We start from the raw sequence: 24,135 nt of genomic DNA on the forward strand, positions 1-24,135 counted from the left end.
ACAATTGGAATAAGAACCATATTTGTATCCTGCTCAAAATACTTTAGTAGTGTCTCATTTTTATCAGTGTTTCTTTATTCTTCAAAGGGCAACAAATGTCATGTTTTCAACTTATTACTTTATAAAGTTGCTCTGAAATCTGGGCAAACAAGAGGTTACAAGAGTCCATTATGATGTAATACTAGCTTCTCCTCCTCTAGCCAGCTGTAATCACACCCTGTTGTTTATACAACAAGTCCCTTGGAGGTGGAAACTTCCGGGATTTATGAGGAGCAGTGACAAACCTCCACGTTTGAACAATCATAGCAGAGTGGGTGTGGTTATGATCAACAAGATTTAATCCCCAGAACAAGTGTTTTAAGTAGGCGGGGCTTAAGATCAGAGTCCAACATCTAGATAAGACACACTTAAATCAACACATTAGTTGCCCTTTAATTATTCTAGAGTTAGAAGGACTATAGATCAACTGTATAAAATATTATTCTACAATGGATTTGACACTTTTCTGATTTCTCTTCTCGTTTTTCTCTGGTAAACATGCGTCAAACTCAAGGACGTCGGGACAAATCCATTGGTTGGCTCTAAATGAATAAAGTTGATATTTTGATCCATAAAGATGTTAGTTTTTAAGTTAAGGAACAGATATTATGGATGGCAGATATTATACAAAGGTTGAAACAATGGTAGTTGGACATTCACAGAGTTCCTTCAGCCACAAAAACACAATAGTCCGACTCTGACTTCCTGTTACAGACAGTTTGGTAAATAAACATTTTCTTTGATCCCCAATCTCAACTGATACGATTATTGGCCACTTGTATGCATGAGTGTAAACCCCCTGGTCTAGTAGATACATATTTAACAAACAAGCTTCTCACTGTCGTCTACTTCCTACCACGAATCCCAACCAAACTTTGGGCGTCAATGAAACCGTCACCCTGCTGGTCGAGATCCTGGTCTTCTTCTAGATGAGTTGCCATAAGAATATGTTGGTTCTAGATTCAGGGAGTTTCTTGAGTCAGATCACAACACCATGTTTTTTTTGTTTTTTCCTTTTCATACCTTGAGCAGATGAAATGTAGGCCTGCCATTGACAACATGGTTTTTGGTTCTAGACACGTACTGTAGTCTCGACACTTATTTTTCAAGCTGAAACCTGTTTGTCTTGTTTAAATAATGTGCGTCAAGCACAAGTTTGACTCCGGTTTACACTTCGTACATATACAGAAATACATTTATTTTGAATTTGGAAGTCCTTCTCTATCTACATTTAAAACCCACAAGTTATTTGAGTTGATCCAAATACCCATGTTGTGGTTGAAGTCATATTATAATTGACCGAAAAGAGGACAGTGCAGGTCCAGAGCTTGTTTACTTTCAAGTGAATCCCAGAATATTGAAAAACAATGACACTGTGGCGAGTCCTTTGGGACTGACCAGTGCCAACCCCCCAAAGTTTGGTTGATCCCAGCAGAAACAAAACCAGCAGGTGTTGTTTATTATTAATCTTTATTTTGTCTTTTGCAAACAGATGTGAACTTCGGGTTCTATCTGCAGACGCTCATGGGAAAATTATTGAAGCCGGACTTGACAGATGTAGGATTTAGATAGAAGACAGATGACATCATTGTAGTTGCCCCAACCTGGAGAAAAATAAATAGAATTAGAACAATTTGTTTAAACCTTGTGTTATCTCATGGTCAGGATGAACCAAAGGCCCATTTGTTTATGGGTCACCTTGACCCTGAGATATCTCAAGGGTTAAGGACAAAAACTAAATTGAAACAAAGCAGTTTCTTAACTGAATTGCATTGATACATTAGTTTAAATCAAATGTGCATTTTTAAGACCAGTGGCTTAAGCTAGTGATGTGTCGATGCAGCTTCATGAAACACTGTCATGAGGACAGTAGGGGGCGCCCTCAGCTTTAAAATGATGTGAGGTTTCAATAGAATACATTTTCAAAGCAATAGATAATGGAGCGAAGAGTGACATCTAGTGGACTCAGGAAATAATGACACTGTTTCATGAAGCTTCATCGACACATCACTAGCTTAAGCAACATCTGGATGAATGTATTTATGGAACAGATGGTTTTCTTACCAAGATAGTTAATCTCAACACAAGACTGTGCTGCATGGAAGAAGTTGGGCTGGTTCTCCCCCCAATTGGTGAATTCATACTCAGACCCGTCGGTCCAGAGATGTTGCCTACCATGGATCTAAGATAATAGTTGACACTCAAGTATGTGGTGCATCTTTAAAGACTGGAGTTTTTTATTTACCTTGCTGAGTCCGATCCAGTAACTGCGCCTAAAAGGGACTCTCCTGAACGCAGCGCAGATGGTTCCGTTCAACTCTTGCTCGTCGCGAATGGACACCAAGTGGCCGGAATTATTTCCGTTGGTGTAGAGTCTACAGGCGGTCTGGAATTTTTAAAAAGTCAAAAAGGTTTCAATAAATCACCCTCTTTTTTTAAAGTCATGTGTTTCTCACCTCTGCACTCCACCAGTTGAGCTCAGGCAGCAACTCTAGTTTCACACAACTGCCCTCTCCGAGCTGGAACCACTTGTCTGTATCTTTGTAGTCGCTGTTGATGAATCTGATCGTAGCCTTGCAGGGCACGGCCGGGAAGTCGGCGTCGCACATGCTCCCCATATCTGCAGCACAGAAGGTACTTGTTTGTTATTGTTGAGTACTTTTCTAGTGATACATGCGTCAGTGTTTACCTGATGCTAAGCCTGATGTAAGGAGCACCAGCAGGAACGCAGTTACCTTCCCAAGATGCATCGTCATTATCTTTCTAACACTTAAAGAAAGAGATTCTTTGATAAAACAGAAAGAACATCACGTCAGTTTGTACTTTTTACAATTATTTAAAGAAATAGTTCACGCAAAATCCTACTCGCATTTTCTACTCACCCTCATCGTCGACTAATGTTGGGATTATCTTCAGAGTAATCTGTTATTTTTAGAGTTATAGACAAAAATGTTTGTTCATTTTAATGTAGCGACTGGAGCTCAGTTGACTTCGTCTTCATCTTTGTCCAAAAAAAACACTTAAAACATATAAATACCTCCATACTGCTCGTCTGTAAAGTCGGCTACATTAAAATGAACAAACATTTTCGTCTATAACTCTAAAAAGAACAGATTACTCTGAAAATAATCCAATATTAGTCGACATGAGGGTGAGTAGACAATGAGTGAAAACTGAAGCTTGTAAACTATCACTGTAAAGATAAAAAAGAACGACAATAGATTAAAGTTTAAGATGAAATTGTTGGATCTAAAGGACTCACCTTAGCTGTCGGTCCACAATAAACCGAATCTGCTCCTGGTTCTTGTTTTTTTATAGGGCTGTCATTTAAATACTCAAACAAATGTTTTGCAAGAATGTCTCTGGGGGAAGAATAAAGTCAACATTTAAATGTAACAACATCCCAATGGCAAGAGGAAATAAACATATGTTGTTTTTCTAGTCAACAAGCTAAACATCAGGAGATCCTCAACAAGCTAAACGGTTGAACCGCTTTAACAAAACATTATCATGGTTTAACTAAAACTCATCATGGCACAGGTAAAGTATTCCCATCATTTCTGGGCTACATGACATTTGTGAAGGGCTGCGAATAGAAAGAAAGATGCAACAAAAAAAACAATTCAATATTTTCAATCTTCTTAGCTTTACTCGGACATCCTGATGGCCACATAAAATCAAGCCACACTTTGGATGTCTACCCATCCATGGGCATCTAGGATCGGCTCTATAGCTATGATGGTTAAAACATCAAACTAGAATTCTAAAGCCTCAAAAAAGCATCTAATATGGATTTATATTCCAGTAATGAATTAGTTTCTGCTGAATGTCATCGTGCTATTTTTAACCACCATCTCTACCATTGTTATCTCAAATTCAAACAAAAATAAATAAATCTTAATTAGAATTTTCATGAATTATTGTAAAAATGTATGAATTTATATTGAGCTTATAGAATATGCTTAAAATGTAAATAAATAACACATTATATATTTTAAATGTGAAGGCAAATACTAGCCTTTAAACATTCAAAATCCTTGCTCAGAATGTATATTTATTCAATGACGCTGGTTCTAGGAATAGAAGCATGACATCCTAGTCTGTTATTCTCTACTGGATTATCCTCTAAAGCTCCTCAAGGCTGAGAAATGGAACGCACTCAATACAAGGCGTTGACAGTAGCAACAAGTAAAGGTTCAACTATGATCATATGCACTAGGATGTCAATCTTTTTGGCAAAATAAGAAAAGTACGGTGATGCAATATTATTGTTTTCTAAGTTTCTGATGATCATAGATGGTTGTTCAAGCTTTAACTAATGCTTGAATTGCAGAAGGTTTCACTGTTGTTGACAGATTTAAGTTTAAGTTTACATATAATAGCTTGTATTCCTATAAGTGGAGAGAGAAGAAACCTTTACAGACTTTTGTGTTCTGATTACTTCGACATAGTGAATGAATGTGAACACTTTTAAAATATGGATTTCTTTTAACATGAAAAGAAAAAAGAAAAATAAATAGGAACCCATAATAGAAGATCTTATTTTGAAAAAGTAGGCACTTGAAACAAATTCCCTTCCCCTTTTTAGCAAACTTCCAAATAAGTGCAAAGAGATGACAAAGTGCAAATATAAAGTGCATAGATCAAACAAAGTTACACAAAGAATAGGATACAAACATAGAAAACCATACTTCCACTCTGCTCCTGCCTACAAACTCAGAATTATACAATCTAATAGCACGAGGAATGAATGAGTCCCTGAGTTTATTAGCGTTGCATCTGGGGAGGAGCATTCTTGCACTCCATATGTTTTTACACTTTTAAATTTAAGTAAGACTATATTGGAGAGGGACGTTACAGACGAGCAGTATGGAGGTATTTTGATGTTTTTAAGTGTCTTTTTGGACGAAGATGAAGATGAAAACAACTTTGCTCCAGTCGCTACATTAAAATGAACAAACATTTTTGTCTTTAAAGGGCAGTTATTACTTAATAAAGTTATCCCCATCCCCTTATCCGCCTACAAAAAGGTCTGATCACGCCCATGTATTATGGCTGTTCCGCCTCGGCTGCTAAGAGTTAGCCGCTAACACAAGAGGCTGGTCAGACTGACCAATCAGAGCAGAGTGGGCGTGGTTGCTTGGACGAGATTTCATCTCAGCCAAAACAGAGATTGTCAAGTGGGCGGGGCTTAGGCGCATTTTCTAATGTAAATATCTTTATTAAATGATAGATTTCTGAAAAAAACATACTTATGAGTACAATAGAGGTCCTAGAACATTTTAAGAGACACTTAAATCAACACTTTGGGTGCACTTTAACTCTGAAAAGGAACAGATTCATCCGAAAATAATCTTCGACATGAGTAGAAAATAAAAATTTGAATTGTGAGTGAACTTTCACTTTAAACTCTTCCTCGCCAGAGCAGTTGGCAGAATGTAAATTAACGCATCTTATTAAAAGAAAAGAAAATATGCAGCAAGTATTAATGCCCGGCATTATAATTTAAAAACTTCCCTTTGTAGTTTGTGTTTAATCAGCGCCGGGGTGTGATGAAACCATTGTGACACGTCATTAGCGATTCAGGCGGAGATAAGAGAGGGAACCGGGTTCTTATCACGCCATTGTCTTGTTTCCCAACGAAGGAGATTCCTGGTTTGACGGCGTGAGACAATGAACGAACGACAGTCCGGCCGTGGGCTCTGAACGGTCTCATGAACCCTGCTCCGGAGAGATCAGAGCTGGAGCTTCAGACTTCTGTAAGACTCCATAATAGACTTGACGTCACCACCGCTAAACATCTGAGGCGTTGATTCTGCTCCGTGCATGAAACAAACCGCCGGAGCCTGGAGTTCGGCTTCATGATTAAAAGGTTGCGGGTTCAAAACCTGCGGATCCTGTCTCTCGTTTGTTTGTCATCAGAATAACCTGAAAATGGATGAATACATATTTATGATATTTTTTCTGTTTACTGCTGCTCACGCAAGAGTAAAAAACGTTTTTTAAAAACTAATGATTCAATCAAACGATCACATTCATGTGAAGATTTTAACTAAATGTTCTGTTACTGTTATTTTTTGGTGGCTCTGAATCACCATCTGGATCCACGATTCCCTCTGTTCTTGCTCCTGGTGATAGTGTGTGTTGAGCGAGGGACTTACGAACCGCTACTGCCACCTGCTGTTCAAAGGTTCTCATTAGTATTTATTATTAAAAAGGTGTTGAATTCTATACTTGGAAAAACAAAAATCTGGACTAAATCAAACATGGGTAGAAATGAGGAGTTGTGTTTTTGTTTCATTGATTTTTCTAGTAAAATATACATTCTAATTATAATTTTAAACATTTTTAAGTAAAGAAAATTGACTATCGGCAGGGGTGTAAGAAAATATCAACATGACAATATATCATATATTATTATTATTATTCCCGTAACTGTATCGATATTCAATAGAACTGTATCGATATTTTTAAATACAACTATAATATTTCTGCTAACAACAGCGGCTCTGCTGCAGTGAAGACGTGAGCGGATGTTTGGAGGAGAAGCATCACCACAAAAAAATATAAGAAGAAAAACAAGAAAGACGAAACAAAACGAAGAAGTTCACTTTGCTGTTCTGTAGAGACGAGAGAAACTTTTCGTGGAGGCATGAAAGTCAAGAATAAAGAACTATGTTGTTAGTGTTAAGTAAGTAAGTAAGTAAGTAAGTAATATTTATTTATATAGCGCTTTTCCAGACCAGGGTCACAAAGCGCTTTAACAATCAAAACAATACTCAAAAAAGTATATACTTTAAAGATCAAGGTAATACTGAGAACAACACAGGATTAATGTTAATGTTGACTTCATCGTTGGAATTTGCCTCATACAATAAATAATTTGTGTTTAATACTGGTTTAAAGACTGAAAGCGCTGAGTTCTGTGTGTGACGACAAACTTCAGGATCAATGATGACACAACAATACATTTAACAAGTTTAGTTTAGTCATTACACAGTTAAACGCTTTACTAACTTAACTTGGAATCTTGTTGATAACAGATCAAATGCTTTTATTTCTTTACTAAATAAAATAACTTTAAATGTTATTTCAAGGTTAAATATATATTTAACCTTAGCTTTTATTTCATTTAGTCTTTAAAACAAAGTTTAAAGTTAAATTAAATACTGACAGATACTGGATATTACATGTTGCTCCAGGTTGTTTGTGTTAATGTACTTCATTGTTAATATAAGTTTACATTTGTTGTTCATATTTTGAGAAACACTTTCCTACAAACACTTTCAAATTTGATTAGAGAAACTATTTGATCATTTCTTTGTTGTACAATCCAGACAGAAAAAGTCTTTAAAAGAAACAATATATTGTTGTTGCTACAGTATCAAAATATATTGTAAAATGATAATCCATTGGTCGGAGAGGCATTGATAGGAAACTGATTTTTATGCTTCTTTTTTTCTTTCTTTTTAGCAAAACTAGTGCAGAAATATGTTAGAATTGGTTTTATTAGATGATATTATTTTGAGTTGTGATGTGTTATCTGAAGGTTTTTAAATTGATTAAAGACAAACCTTTCCATGTTTGTGTTTCCATTTAAACATCACTAAGAATTTGAGCTATTATGATGTATTCTTATTGTTAATGGGATGAAAAAGAGACTCAAGGAAATTAAACTAAGTTTTCAAGAATTTCACACCAGAAATAATCAAGTTGTCTGTGATGCGAGTGTTTGAATCCAACATGCACCAAGAGAGTCGAGGAACCTGCGAGACTCTGGATTTGTCTTCCCACTGGGAACCAATTTGTTGTTTGAAAAGTTCTAAATCTGAATGTTGGTTGTGCGCGAGGAGGAAGCGTGCTAATTATATTTCCCCGCATGGCCTCATACATCTTTACTGAGGCCTCTTAAATATTCCCTCACACTTTCCAAGACACCTTGTGAGCCGAGAGGAGAAGATTCATCATTGTCTTCTTGGTCTATGTGACTTCCTGTCTAGAGGAAGCAGATCAGGAAACATCTGGATAGTTTATCCAGGGATTTGTCGATGAAGCTCCATGAAACAGTGTCATACTTTTCAGAGGACAGTAGGTGGCGCCTTCTGCTTAAAAATGATGTTAGGTTTCAATAGAATAGGCTATGGGGTGAGGTTACTGCCACCGGTTTGGTTGCATATGAATATGACACTGCTTCATGAAGCTTTCTCGACACATCACTAGAAATGAGATCAAAACTGTGTGTAGCTAAAGTTATACAAGAAATGAAAAAGGACACAAATGGGAAAAAAAGTCAAGTGAGGCTTCAGTTAGGGACGAAGTCGACGAAGCTTCTTGAAACAGTGTCATATTCTTCAAAGGACAGCAGGGGGCGCCTTCTGCTTAAAAATGATGTGAGGTTTCAATAGAATAGCTTTTCAAAGCAATAGATTATAGAGCAAAGAGGGACATCTAGTGGACTCAGGAGATAATGACACTGTTTCATGAAGCTTCATTGACACACCACTACTGGATAGCTGTTGGGAAATTGAAAAATATGCATGAGTTTAGACTTTGTTTATATTCATCTTGAAATATATTAAAAGGAAAAAAGGTGGAATAGAAGAAGATTTGACATAAATGGATGATTTTCTTGGCACATTGTTTCACTTTTTTCGTTTAATTAACGACTAACTCGATGTTTATTTCACAGCTTGTGTAGTAAGATCCAGTGTAACGATGTTGAGTGACATTTAGGTGGCACATTTTATGATTTTTACCTAGAAAATCACTCCAAACTTCAACATTTTTTTTTATTTTTTTCAGCTACAGGTCAAACATGGCCACGGCTCCCAAATCCGAGCCACTATTGTCTACTTTCACCAGGGTTCAGGAAAAGTTGACACACGTGTACTTCTCCCTGGAGTTGTAGAAAACAAACTGCGAGTTCCGAACATGAGAAAAGAGATTCCAGATGAGAGGAAATATTCATGTGAGCAGTTTCAGACTCAATAATTCATGCTTACAGAGGATCGCTGAATTATTGAACTGAGACGTTCGTCCAGTGATGACTCACATGCTGTTATTCCGAAAACACGTCGCCACGGAGGCTTCGGTTTTTCTCTGATCACCGTGGAAACGGCTGCTGCTCTTCAGGGTTAATCTAAGGAGGGGTTGGGACTGGAAGTTTGAGAACTTCATGGGGGAACATTTTAATATAGAAATATGTATTTATTTGTGTAAATGCTACTATCACCGAGACATATATACTACCACTAAATAAAACATGTGTCAAGCTAGCTTCGGTTTATCCTCTGTTTTTTTTATTTGCTTAAATTGCTCAGTATGTTTTTACTTTATTTGTCACTTGTTTATTCAGATTTTAGATTTAAGATAAGCATTTTTTAGATCATTTTGTCACGATATAAACTAGACTTAACTCAAGTGCACGTCACTTAACCAGCAGACAACACTTTCAATTTGAACCAACAACACATTTAATAAATAACAAGTCCAAACAATACAACAAAAGTAAACAAAGAAAACCAAAATCCAAAGTCTCTAAATGACCTAAATTTCAGCAGTGAGCCATTAGTGGACTGAAGGAAGAAAACAGGAAGTGAGACAAAATAAAACCAAAATAATAATAATGAAAACATGACAGATGTTCCTCAAGATTTGGAAAATAAATGACATATTAATAAGTGATATTTTTGTGAGTCGTAATTTTCATCCATTTTTAAGGCAGTCATGAGCAAAAATGTGGTTTCATGACGCAGACGTTGCATCAGTGCATACGCAGACATTAAGTTCTTAATGTCCACAACTGTATATGAAGAAACCCAAGTGTGATTCTGAAGCAGAAAACAGGAGTTTTTTTTTTTAATTAAACAAAGTACAAAAAGTCCAATATCTCATACATTAATAGTCGCAGCCAACATGTGGAAACCTTTTTTTCCGGCATATTAGTCACGAGTCAGGTGGTAGAAATACTGCCTTTAGAGAGAGAAAACAGGAAGTGACCAACCAAAATAAAAGCACAATAAAAGGTTTTGATGTGTTGATGAAGCTTCATGAAACAGTATTTCCTGAGTCCACTAGATGTCACTCTTTGCTCTATAATCTATTGCTTTGAAAAGCTATTCTATTGAAACCTCACATCATTTTTTAAGCTGAGAGCGCCCCCTACTGTCCTCTGAAGAATATGACACTGTTTCATGAAGCTTCATCGACACATCACTAATGAAAGGAAAACATAACTTAGTTCTCAAATTACAGCTGAATGAACTTCACTATGAACGTGTAAAGCGAGATTTCTTTATTTTTATTAATCTTACACTTAAAACTATAGATCTTAAACAAGGAGAAACAAATGATTCATGAGTGTCAGGACTCGGGGCAGGAAACACAAATGCAGAGGAAAGAAACAGGAGTGATGAACAAACTACTTTAGTAACAAAAAGCGCAGGTGAGACAAAGACACAGGTGACACGAATCTTGGAAATCGGATCAGGAAGTTGACAAGACAAACACGGGGGGATCAGGACTTCACAATAAAACCAGGAAGTACGACGTAAGGAAACAAATCACAGGACATAACAATTAGCCTTTGAATCTGAGGTAACAACAAACCAAGATAAAAGTCCTTGAATACGAACAACTTTGAAAATGTATTCTATCGATTAGACTTTCTTTTCATCTGGCTCAAAAACAACAAACTAGACAAAGTACCCCCTCTTTCACCTTCTGATAGTATATACATGTAGTGTTAGGTTGATCAAAGTGTTTTTTCTGTTTTTTAAAGAATCAGAATCGATAACACAACAAAGGACTTTTTTTGTGGTGAAATTACTGAATGAAGGAATTCAATGTGATGAATGTAATGAAAATAGATGAATAAAGTACAAATAATGAATAAAAAATAAGAGAGATTAATGTTAAATAACGTAATAATTGGTGATGTGTCGATGAAGCTTCATGAAACAGTGTCATTATTTCCTGAGTCCACTAGATGTCACTCTTTGCTCTATAACCTATTGCTTTGAAAATCTATTCTATTGAAACCTCACATAATTTTTAAGCTGAGGGCGCCCCCTACTGTCCTCTGAAGAATATGACACTGTTTCATGAAGTTTCATTGACACATCACTACTATATACAATTATAGGATTCTATTATTTACATTTTGGTTCTCCTAAAAAAAAAAAAAAGAGTTTTATTTTGATATCTTGTATTTCTAATGAAAATATTGGAGACAAAATATATTAAAAACACAATAACAAGTAAACCTATGAATAGAAAAAACTTATGATGTGTTGATGAAGCTTCATGAACCAGTGTCATCCTGAGTCCACTAGATGTCACTCTTTGCTCTATAATCTATTGCTTTGAAAAGTTGTTCTATTGAAACCTCACATCATTTTTAAGCTGAGGGCGCCCCCTACTGTCCTCTGAATATATAACACTGTTTCATGAAGCTTCATTGACACATCACTAATAATAATAATAAATAAAATAAAACCCAATACATATCATTGTATTAAATAATAGTTATTATCCGGAAAAGAGGTGGGTAAAAGAAAGTTGTTGAATCTGCTGGAGAAACCAGTAGGTGGCGCTGTTGTTTTGAAAATTATGTTAAGGGTTTATTATCACTAGAGCAGAGAGTGACATCTAGTGGGCTATAAAAATAAAAGTATCTCTACTTCATGAAGATTTAACATATATGTTAAAGATACAATTATTAAAAAAGAGAAGATACTATGTTTAAATATTGCGCAGAATCTCTGAATAATAAATAATTATTAGATTTTTAGGCCAGCATTGATCCGGATACAAAAAAGGGAAGTTTAAAAACATTGCATCTGACCTTTGAATGCTCATATTTCTCTATAATAGAGATTAAATCAAACTAACACATAGTTTTTCATCGTCTAAAACTTTAGTTAATTCTAATTGTAAGGAATCAAGAGCTGAAGATGAAAATAAGTAAAACATTCCCGGGGCTTTCAACTGGCGGCGGAAAGTCCCGAAAATAATCTTCATATTCAGCTCTTTTATTGCATTTGAGCTAATTAAGGTGATGAAATCAAGAGCAACATCCTGGACTCTAAAGTGTTGCAGCCATTGTGAAAGAAAATTAGGGATAGAAAGAGAAGCAGATGATGAAAAGGTAAAGAGGCTTGTGGAAACAGAGCTGGGCGGGTTTGAATGGGAAGATAACTGAGACAAACTGTTAAAAAAGAAGAGTCTGCAGATAATGTTTTTTAAAAAGTGGGATTTTGTACATTCTGACATATATATTTAAAGGTTAACTTATGTCAAACTCCAACTCCTGACATGTAGTAAATGTTCTTCTCAGCAAGACGCAGTAAGTTCCTCATCATGTCCATGTTTTCAACTTATTACTTTTTAAAGTTGCTTTGAAATCTGGGCGAACGAGAGGTTACGAGAGTTCATTAAGACGTGATAACTGCTTCTCTCACTTCAGCCGTAATCAAGGCCCGCTTTGTTCATACAACGTGTCCCTTGGAGGTGGATACTTGTGGGATTGATAATGCGCGGTGACCAACCTTGAAGCTTGACCAATCACAGCAGAGTGGGTGTGGTTACGGTAAACACTACTGACATGGCTAACCTGGATTGAATGGAATTAATTTAATGTTGAAGTTGTATAACATATGTAATTTTTGTAATTCATTATTTGTACTTACAAAAGAAATACAATTTAAAATATAGCCAAATTAAATAAAAACACAACCCTGGTCTGCTAAAGCGCTATATAAATAAAAATTACTTACTTACTTACTTACAACAAAACACTGTAGTTCCGAATAAGTTCAATTATACTTCTTTGTAGCAAATTGCCACATATTTTTTAAACATATATCAATAAAAATACAGAATATATTTACAATATATGTCTTGTCTCGTCTAATATAATCCATTTTACACATAATACATAGTATACTGTATATTACATAGTATACGCATATAATAGGCAAATACATATATATCACATGTGTATAGTTGCCGGTTTTATTTTCATATTCAGTAGTTTGGTCCTAAGGGTGTTAGAAAATATAGTTGTAGCGATATAGGGATGTTCTTTTTCCACGATACTGTATTGATCATTACTATTATATTATTTTTTTCATCTTTGGCCCACAAATATTTTTTTCAAATGTTACCTTATTTTCTTTTGCTTTGGCGGTTTATAGCTAAATAATGTGTGTATAAAATAAAATAAAATAATTCCATTTTTTAAACAATTAACATGTGAATATTCACACTGTCTATTCATTTTCCTGTTGCAATTTAACTTCCGGCCACTAGATGGCAGCAGCCCTTACGTCCTCAGCAGCTAAACGAACAATGAAATCCCGCAAGATCCCGGTGATGACTGAGGACGAGAGGATACAGTCGACTCCAGCACCTTTTAAAGCTGATGTTTGGACATATTTTGGTTTGAAAAACAAATTAAATCAGTTACGACTTCGTCAAGAGTCATGTGGTCTGTAAATACTACAACGCCAGAGTCAAGTACTCGACAATACTAAACATATATACTTCTTACTACACTATCACAACACCAGAGTTAAGTACTGGACAATACTACACATATATACTTGTTACTAAAGTATCACAACACCAGAGTTAAGTACTGGACAATACTACATACTTGTTACTACAGTATCAAAACACCAGAGTCTAGTACTCGACAATACTAAACATATATACTTGTTACTACAGTATCACAACACCAGAGTCAAGTACTCGACAATACTACACATATATACTTGTTACTACACTATCACAACACCAGAGTCAAGTACTCGACAATACTACACATGTATACTTGTTACTACACTATCACAACACCAGAGTCAAGTACTCGACAATACTACACATATATACTTGTTACTACAGTATCACAACACCAGACTCAAGTACTCGACAATACTACACATATATACTTGTTACTACACTATCACAACACCAGAGTCAAGTACTCGACAATACCACACATATATACTTGTTACTACAGTATCACAACACGAGAGTCAAGTACTCGACAATACTACACATATATACTTGTTACTACAGTATCACAACACCAGAGTCAAGTACTCGACAATACTACACATATATACTTGTTACTACGGTATCACAACACCAGAGTCAAGTACTCGACAATACGACACATATATACTTGTTACTACACTATCACAACACCAGAGTCAAGTACTCGACAATACCACACATATATACTTGTTACTACAGTATCACAACACCAGAGTCAAGTACTCGACAATACTACACATATATACTTGTTACTACGGTATCACAACACCAGAGTCAAGTACTCGACAATACGACACATATATACTTGTTACTACAGTATCACAACACCAGAGTCAAGTACTCGACAATACTACACATATATACTTGTTACTACAGTATCACAACACCAGAGTCAAGTACTCGACAATACTACACATATATACTTGTTACTACACTATCACAACACCAGAGTCAAGTACTCGACAATACTACACATATATACTTGTTACTACAGTATCACAACACCAGAGTCAAGTACTCGACAATACTACACATATATACTTGTTACTACACTATCACAACACCAGAGTCAAGTACTCGACAATACTACACATATATACTTGTTACTACACTATCACAACACCAGAGTCAAGTACTCGACAATACTACACATATATACTTGTTACTACAGTATCACAACACCAGAGTCAAGTACTCGACAATACTACACATATATACTTGTTACTACACTATCACAACACCAGAGTCAAGTACTCGACAATACTACACCTATATACTTGTTACTACACTATTTATCCCAGTATTGTGATAGTTATCGTATCGCCAGAGTGTATTGTATATTATGAATCTACATAGGGGAAGTGTTTTTATTTTGACAAGGTTTTTTTAAATCGTGTAACTTTCGTGTACACACCTCATTTCCCATTATGATAATAAAAACAAACACCCTTAATAACACAGTCATTATTGCTTTATTAGTCACCATTAAAATATGTTCCAAGTCCAACAACAACACTATTGTTTGAGCCTATTTTCTCCTTTTTGATTGACACATGAAGCCTCAGCTACGATCCTCCAGGGAGGGCAAGCCTCGCTCTCCTCCGCGCCGCCCTCCCTCTCTCTCAGCTCGGCTTCAGATCGTCTCACAAGGCGCTGACTTCAGCGTCCAGGGAGCGACTCGACGAGCCTCGTCCGCCTGAAATATCATCGTTTTGGCGACACACAAGAGAAGGGATTTGTGACGAGAAGGTATTTTTTTGTGTGGGGGTGGGTTTCATTTTTTTCCACGGATGGATTCAACCTCGAGTGACTCGGCGAGTGACGCGGGAAAGAGCAGCTCGGAGCCGGGGATGGAGGAGCGAGAGAAGCCGGTGCTCGGCGGGGATCGTTTGACCTCAGGCTCCAGCTCATCCAGCTCCAGCAAAGGTAGGATTGAAGAGTGACTTGTGGTTGTGATTCTGCTGGAAAATGTGGCAGAAGTTTGATCCTCCACACATGGTTCTGTCAGCGGAGGCTGAGAGTCGGTGAAGCCGAAGACGGTGACTCGAAATCGGACTCAACTCAAGAGCCACTCGCGACGGAATCCCTGAGAATTGTAGTTAAAAATCATCTTCAAAAACATCCGAAGTCAACCTACAATTCATTATCATCCTTATATTCTGACATATATTATTTATTAAAATATTTTTTTAAGGGGATTAGAAAAATATTCACTATTTAATTTAAGTAAAAAAAAAGGTTCATAATGTTATTCAAATTATTAAATTGTCTGAAGACTATAAAGTCATTAATGAAAATAAATATTATTAGGCTAAACATTTTTGAATTAACGTCTAAAATAACTGGTAGTACTGGAGTTTATTCTCAGCAAATAATTCTTTTTTTTTTCAACAATGACATTTATTATTAATATTATTAATGACCGGACATTACACCAGAGAATAACATGGTATCATGATTTTCTGCTCATTTTTTAGTTTGTAATGATTTGAACGTAGTACGATTTTATTATATTTATCATTTATTTAGTATTATTTGAAATATATCACTTCGATAAACGAGACGTTGCAGTTTAAAATCTTAGTTATTTGCATTTTTTTATTGAACTATTCCAAGTTATTAAAAATAATAATGATAATTATTGTAAATGTATTGTGTCTTCTTCCAGGCAGCAGCTTTTCCTTGACTCAAAATTGAACTCAGAATTTTCTCATCTCTCGCCAGAAACACTATGAAGTTTATTTATTTACAAGTTAATTTAAAATGGATTATTCTCCACAGATTTTGTACTGCATATTATTTATTCATTGATTTACGTAAGAGGAGAAGACAAACAAAGACTAGACAGAAACTAGCGATTTAATTATGAATTTTAAAAATGTACTCGTCTCGTCTCCTGCTCATCCGGGTTCGGGTCGCGGGGGCAGCAGCTTCAACAGAGAGGCCCCGGACTTTCCTCGCCCCCCAGCTATATTGTTTAACCAGGGGTCCCCAAAGTGGTTCCCACACCAGCTGGGAGACTATAAGGTAAATTTAAAAAAAAATAAAAAAATAAGGAGAGATATTACAAGGTAAAAGTAAAGGTTTATAACTTAGTAAATACATTGATAAAAATAAATATTATCAGGCAAAAACATAGATTGTATGATGAATTATTGTGTTATTGCGTTTTTCTCAGTTGAAAAATCTTCAATCCAATTTATTAATGACCAGAGAATAACTGTCACACTGTATCATATTTTCTGCCTCACTTTTCACTTTGAATTATTTAAACATAGTACATAAAAATATGGCTTTGATAAACAAGACACTGCAGTTGAACTCTCGAGATCTCAGATGCCTTTTTTTTTTACAGAAACTATTTCAAGTTATTAACGTCAATCCGGCAATTAATGTAAGATGTCATGTGTCTTCATCCAGACGGTAGCTTTTCCTGCAGCTAGTGTTGGTATGCAGCTTGTTAAGAGAGACATGGGGGGAGAGAAAAAAAAAAAAAACCTGGGAGAAGGAACGCTCGGATTCAGTCTCATTGGGTTTCTCAGAGTAGCATCAGTTACGTAAGAGCTGAAAAAAGGGAAGGGGTGGAAACTAAAAAAGACGACACGGTCATGTGACTGCCTCGGACTAGACTGTGACCAGATATTTAGGGATGGATTAAAAAAAAACCTTACAGTGTCACTTCTCTGTGAGGATCTGCTTTTCCATCCAGTATTTGGCAAGTGTCTGATCTGTGAGATGAAAATCCGAGCCGAGCAGATTCCTTAGAAATATTCCTGTGACGAGCTCTTGTTGTATCAAACAAAGCACTGATGACGGTGAATCGTTAAAGATATTAAATATACATTGACATCAACAATCCTTCCATCTGAATACAGTGTTCTTGAGTTCTTTGAATAGCTGTGACAGAATTTCACGAGATGCTATGAAGTCACATGAAAGTTCTCACACCTGAAAAATGAAAAACACATCACGATGTGGGAGTTAGTGTGACCCACTGATATTGTTCTTCTTTCTTGAGATGCCAGCATATAGTGTATAGGGATGTAAATAATAAATATATGAGTTCATTGTTTGGTGGCTCTCTGGATTGTATATTTATTTAAGATTGTTTGATGTTGAAAGATATTGTTTTATATATAAGCTTCAATACAAGAGGGACGTTACAGTCGAGCAGTTTGGATGTATTTGGATGTTTTTAAGTGTCTTTTTGGACGAAGACGAAGACAACTGAGCTCCAGTCGCTACATTAAAATGAACAAACATTTTTGACTATAACTCTAAAAAAAACAGATTATTCTGAAAATAATCCCAACATTTAGTTGACATGAGGGTGTGTAGAAAACAAGTGAAATCTGGGCGAACAAGAGGTTACGAGAGTCCATTATGACATAATAATGGCTTCACTCCTCCTCCAGCCAACTGTAATCACACCTGCTTTGTTTATACAACGAGTCCCTTGGAGGTGTAGACTTCTGGGATGGATGGATAAATGGATAGATAGATGGATGGATGGATGGATGGATGGATGGATGGATGGATGGATGGATGGATGGATGGATGGATGGATGGATGGATGGATGGATAGACAGACAGACAGACAGACTGATAGAGAGAGAGAGAGAGAGAGAGAGAGAGAGAGAGAGAGAGAGAGAGAGAGAGAGAGAGATAGATAGATAGATAGATAGATAGATAGATAGATAGATAGATAGATAGATAGATAGATAGATAGATAGATAGATAGATAGATAGATAGATAGATAGATAGATAGATAGATAGATAGATAGATAGATAGATAGATAGATAGATAGATAGATAGATAGATAGATAGATAGATAGATAGATAGATAGATAGATAGATAGATAGATAGATAGATAGATAGATAGATAGATAGATAGATAGATAGATAGATAGATAGATAGATAGATAGATAGATAGATAGATAGATAGATAGATAGATAGATAGATAGATAGATAGATAGATAGATAGATAGATAGATAGATAGATAGATAGATAGATAGATAGATAGATAGATAGATAGATAGATAGATAGATAGATAGATAGATAGATAGATAGATAGATAGATAGATAGATAGATAGATAGATAGATAGATAGATAGATAGATAGATAGATAGATAGATAGATAGATAGATAGATAGATAGATAGATAGATAGATAGATAGATAGATAGATAGATAGATAGATAGATAGATAGATAGATAGATAGATAGATAGATAGATAGATAGATAGATAGATAGATAGATAGATAGATAGATAGATAGATAGATAGATAGATAGATAGATAGATAGATAGATAGATAGATAGATAGATAGATAGATAGATAGATAGATAGATAGATAGATAGATAGATAGATAGATAGATAGATAGATAGATAGATAGATAGATAGATAGATAGATAGATAGATAGATAGATAGATAGATAGATAGATAGAACATAGATCTGACTCCAAGTCTGGATAACATACAATTTAATTCTATATAATCTTGATACTATTTAATTAAAAATATATGAAAAACGGTCATATCTTCTAAAATATAGTTAAATCCAATTATTAATAGCCTGTTATCTTTTTTCAAGCTAAACATACATTTATTTTGAACTCCTAGCAACAATAGTTACAGTACATGATGGGATTCATTGAACCTTAGGTTTAATATATTTAGTTTGAATAGAAAAGTACAAATATATATTTGCATCTACACCAATAATATACACAATTATAAAGCCTTTGATGTATGGCAGGAACATTTAATGTTGAAATTGGCATCATTAGTTTCAAACATATAATTACATAAGTGATGGTCACAGGTGTAGAAACTAGCTTGAGATGCGTCACGTGTTTCTTCAGCTCGATGTCATGATGAACACGGTTATGTAAAGCCACAGGTGCGTCCAGGTGACACAACGGAGGAAACAGAAAAACAAACACCGGACCAACCTGCTGACCCACATTCCTGCTGAGTGATCGAACCTCGATTGTGAAACCAAACCCTCTTTAATATCCTGCTCAGAACGAATGAATGCATCTTCAATGGTCTAACTTCAGTGGATCATATGATCATGTATGTTTTCATGAAGAAACAACTCAACATATCTAATACCATGTATCCTCACTGAACCTTTTGTCGTCTGCTGCTGTTGTAGTTTTTGTTTACCATCAAGTTTCTCTTCCCTACTCCTGGTGGAGACGTCTCTCTGTCTTCCCCTCACATCTTGAATCCCTCCTTCTCTTCCTCCTCCTCCTGACTCCAGTTTTTAGAACTCTTTAGAATTAACGTTGATGTCAGAACACAACCATCAAATGTAACAAGAATGACCCGTCGACCCCCGTCAGCGTTTCCTCTCGAACCGCTCAGACGAATAAGCCTCTGGAATGAACTTCAGGAAATGCCTCGTTTATTGAAAAAAAAAGTTTTGTTCCCGCGCTTTTGTCCGTCTCACCCTCATGTTTGGTCCTTCAACATAGAAGGATACAAATATTAAAGATACATTGATGAATCAAGATTTAGATGGACACTGCTTAGAGTGATAGTTCACCCAAAATTCTAGACTAATGGTTGAGATTATTATCAGAGTAATCTGTTCTTTTTTAGAGTTAAAGACAAAAATGTTTGTTCATTTTAATGTAGCGACTGGAGCTCAGTTGTCTTCGTCTTCATCTTCGTCCAAAAAGACACTTAAAAACATCCAAATACCTCCATACTGCTCGATTGTAACGTCCATCTTGGATTAAAGCTTCGACATAAGAAGAATTGTTCCGGTAAAAATCAAACAAGTCTATATTTTACGCTCGTTTGTGGCAGACGTTGGAACAGTAGCACGCAACATAAACCGTAAATACTCCATAAGTATTCCAGGTAATATCGCAAGCACTTGCAGTGTAGATAGTAGTGTGGGCTTTGGAAGCGGCTTCAAAATTTACCTTGAGTCCTTTCGAAGTAATTACGATTACAGCTCTGTTAGTAAGTAAGTAAGTAAGTAATTATTATCTATAGTGCGCTTTTCAAGACCAGGGTAACAAAGCGCTTAAAGAATCAAAAAAATAATACCCAATAAAATAAATAGGTCTGCCACAAACAAGCGTAAAATAAAGTCTTGTTTAATTTTTTCCGGAACAATTTCTTATGTCCAGGCTTCGATCCAAGATGGACGTTACAGACGAGCAGTATGGAGGTATTTGGATGTTTTTAAGTGTCTTTTTGGACAAAGACAACTGAGCTCCAGTTGCTACATTAAAATGAACAAACATTTTTGTCTATAACTCTAAAAAAGAACAGATTACTCTGAAAATAATCCCAACCCTTAGTCGACATGAAGGTGAGTAGAGAATTAGTTGTCGTTCATACGGTTAAATCAATAAACTTATTTCTGAAACAATACTCTATATTACTAGAATACTTAACTTCAGTAAATAAGTATCATCAGGAGATTTGTTTCGCTTCATATCCGTGGAATTCCGAGCTATAGAAACGAGCAAGAGTCAGTGACTTTAACTTGATGTCAGCCACCAAGTCTTCATTTCCTACCACGAATAGATGAGAAGATACTGGCTGAAGACAATGTTCTACCGTGGTCATAATATTTGGATATGTTCGTGTAATTATCACGGATGAGAGGAAACCAGTTCTTTAATGTGAAATCTTCCCACAACTCTGCAGTGGTGTCGGCCTTGAGAACGACGACAGAACACTGACCACAAACGTATCGCCTTTTTAAAAATGTCTGCCTATGAATTGAACAAATAATGGGTGAAGTAAGACTGTAGACTGTAGTTAATAGCAGTGTTTTCAAGGTTAGGGTTGTCATTCATTTATATATATACAAACATTATTAAATATTAAAATGTAGTCAAAATAATAAACTCCAATTTTCCTGACATTAGAGTGCAATTGTTTTAATTATTAAATAAATATGTTTATTTTTTCAAACAGTTTTTGTAACACAAACAAACCAGCCTACCAGGAAATATTGTCAAGGTCAGACCATCTGCTTTTATTTCCTTTAAAATATTTATTGTTGTTATTCCACAAAAACATCAACAAACTTGTTATTGATCGAAAAAACGTTGTCGGACAATGGATACCTCACCACAGGATGAACACAATACTATACTAATACTAATACTATTATATCATGCAGTATTTGTTTCCTTGTCTATTTGTCACTGGTGAAGGTATGTTTGTAAAGGGAAAAAATTAAAATAAAAAAACATTAAATGTACAGGATATCAAAGAAATACATGTGTGATTTAAATTAAATACAAATGATGAATAAAAATGAGGGTATGTAAAGAAACAAATGTGCCATTAAAGTAAAATCAAATAAAAATGATGGATAAAATAAAACTAAATAAAACAAAAATGATGAAAAGAAATAAGGAGATGTATAAGAAATGTGTGATTTAAAAATAAAATAAAGATATGAATAAAAAAATAGGATAGGCAAAGAAACAAATATATGATTAAAATAAAAATAAAATAAAAATAAAATTACAAAAAAACCTTTAGGATATGCAAAGAAAACAAATGTGTGATTTAAATTAAATTAAAAAAATAAATAATAATAACAGTAATAATAATAATAAAATATACAAATAAAAATAAAAAAAAACAAAAATAAAACAAATAAATAATAATTAAAAAAACAACAAGGATATGCAAAGAAACAATTGTGTGATTTAAATGAAATGAAATAGAATAACATTAAAAATAAAAGTAATTATTAAATTATGAATACAAATTAGGTTGTTTGTATTGTTTTAAACGTAAAACGTCTCAGTATTGATTGATTGACGCCATGTTTACGTACACCTTCTCTAAAGACAGATGGATCAGATACATTTTCACTGTCATGATAATGTTAGTGATCAACCAAATACTTTTTCTTATCTGCAATAATGGCTAGTGATCTTCAATCTCACCTTATATAATTCATCTTTCTCTGCCAATTACTCACACCTTCTTACCATTCTCAGTATGAAGGGGGTTATTATTCCACACAGCTCCACATAACACAATGGTGCTTCCATCCCGAGGGTTCTTGACCCACAGGCAGACCTTAACACCAGCATCCTTTTAATAGATCAGACCTAGTTGGCTCGTTCTTCATCTTTTCTTTATCCAGTCGCTGGTGTTGGTCCGGTGTATTACGACGACCTTTGATGTAAACAAATATTGACTTTCTTGGCGACAAGTATAGCACCAGAAAGTGTAAAACAACAAGATTATTCTGTTATGTTCCACAAACAAAGCTTTTTATCTCGGTTTGTGTGGCAAAACACGGGGAAATTGACGACAGCCGGGGCTAGAATCCTCCTGCGAGGTACCCGTGAGATTCGGCAGAGAAGATTGAGCAACTCCCTGTTATATTTTTTTCACCCTTCCAGATTTCCCGCTAATCCCTCGTCCCGCTAAGTTGTTTGTACATGTCGTCGCTCGGCGAGCATGTGTTTGTGCGTAAGATGCAGCAGGATTGAGTCAGACTCCGCCTTCTCGCCTCCTGCCTTTGATGTCGGGGAGACGGAGGTGGAACCTCACGCATTTACATAGAAGGATGCTCTTTGTTCTCCCCGGTGTGCAGAAGAAAACCGTTGACGTGGTGTTCCATCCATTCCTGTGACCGTGGAATATTCAATGATCCGGGAGTACGTTCCGGCTATGACGAAAATATTCTCCCGAAATAAGACTTTCTACCTGCGTTTAAACAGCTTTGAAAAACAACCAAGAATATCAAATCTCACCTCCTGAAGCTTTGAAAATAAGTAAGTAAGTAAGTAATAGTTACTTGTAAAGCGCCTTTCTAGACCAGGGTCACAAGCACTTGAACAATCAAAGGCAATACACAGTTAAAAATACATACAAATTAAAATACTATAAAACGCCAAGCAAGATATAAGACAAAACCCCAGAAAATTTGGAAAAAGCCCAAATAAAAAGATCTTAAGAGGTTATTTTGAAGGAGTCAGTAGATCATCAAACACAGAGCGATTTCTCTCCTCTGGTCCAGAATTGGTTCAGGAACCATCAGTAGATTCTGATCCACAGACCTCAGAGCCCGAGCTGGGGTGTAAGTCTGGATCAGATCAGTGATGGAAGGTCTGACCATGAATAGATCTGAAAGTAAGAACCAGAATTTTAAAGTTGATCCTGAAAGAAACTGGAAGCCAGTGAAGAGTTTTAAGGATCAGAGAAATGTGAGTTCTTCTACTAGAGCGGCTTAGAATTCTTTCTTCAGAGTTTTGTATGAACTGCAGGCGAAACAAATCCTTCTTGTTCAGACATAAAAACAAACTCTTGCAAGAAGACACAATCGCATGGATTATAAGATCCAGATCATGTTGAGACACCAAGACATAAGTCGTGACTCTGCATCCATATATTTTTGCACATTAAAGATTAAAGGTAAAAATACCTTATTAAAAAAGTATTAATTTGTATTAGAACTTTTGTTTGCTGATTTATTTTGCCTTAAAAGTATGAAAAAACGTATTATACAAAAATTATCATATAT

At 35.5% G+C, this 24,135-nt stretch overlaps 2 protein-coding genes across 2 annotated transcripts in view; one reads left to right on the top strand and one right to left on the bottom strand.

Annotated features, from left to right (window-relative positions):
* Positions 1-1,490: 1,490 nt before the first annotated feature.
* LOC148085261 (C-type isolectin Sp-CL4-like) lies at positions 1,491-2,821 on the bottom strand. Its single transcript, XM_087782363.1, has 5 exons — positions 2,729-2,821; positions 2,496-2,659; positions 2,285-2,425; positions 2,104-2,221; positions 1,491-1,643 (listed from the first exon to the last, which is right to left on the bottom strand). Exons 1-5 carry the CDS (start codon positions 2,793-2,795, stop codon positions 1,573-1,575), a joined length of 561 nt encoding a protein of 186 aa, XP_087638489.1. The 5' UTR covers positions 2,796-2,821; the 3' UTR covers positions 1,491-1,572.
* Positions 2,822-15,112: 12,291 nt separating this feature from the next.
* Positions 15,113-24,135, top strand: part of LOC148085262 (nuclear receptor ROR-alpha A-like) — a 40,092-nt gene continuing 31,069 nt past the window's right edge. Inside the window, exon 1 of the mRNA XM_087783419.1 lies at positions 15,113-15,525. Within this exon, the coding sequence (XP_087639545.1) occupies positions 15,390-15,525 (136 nt within the window). The 5' untranslated portion in view covers positions 15,113-15,389. The remainder of the gene's footprint in view (positions 15,526-24,135) is intronic.

The sequence above is a fragment of the Callionymus lyra genome, chromosome 2 (assembly GCF_982586985.1).
Source record: "Callionymus lyra chromosome 2, fCalLyr1.hap1.1, whole genome shotgun sequence".
NCBI classification, from domain to species: domain Eukaryota; kingdom Metazoa; phylum Chordata; class Actinopteri; order Syngnathiformes; family Callionymidae; genus Callionymus; species Callionymus lyra.

Coding starts and splice junctions, on each gene's coding strand:
- LOC148085261 (XM_087782363.1), bottom strand. CDS start 2,795: ATGACGATGCATCTTGGGAAGGTAACTGCGTTCCTGCTGGTGCTCCTT. Junction 2,660..2,728: donor TACATCAGGCTTAGCATCAG/GTAAACACTGAC, acceptor TCTGTGCTGCAG/ATATGGGGAGCATGTGCGAC. Junction 2,426..2,495: donor TCAACTGGTGGAGTGCAGAG/GTGAGAAACACA, acceptor TAAAAATTCCAG/ACCGCCTGTAGACTCTACAC.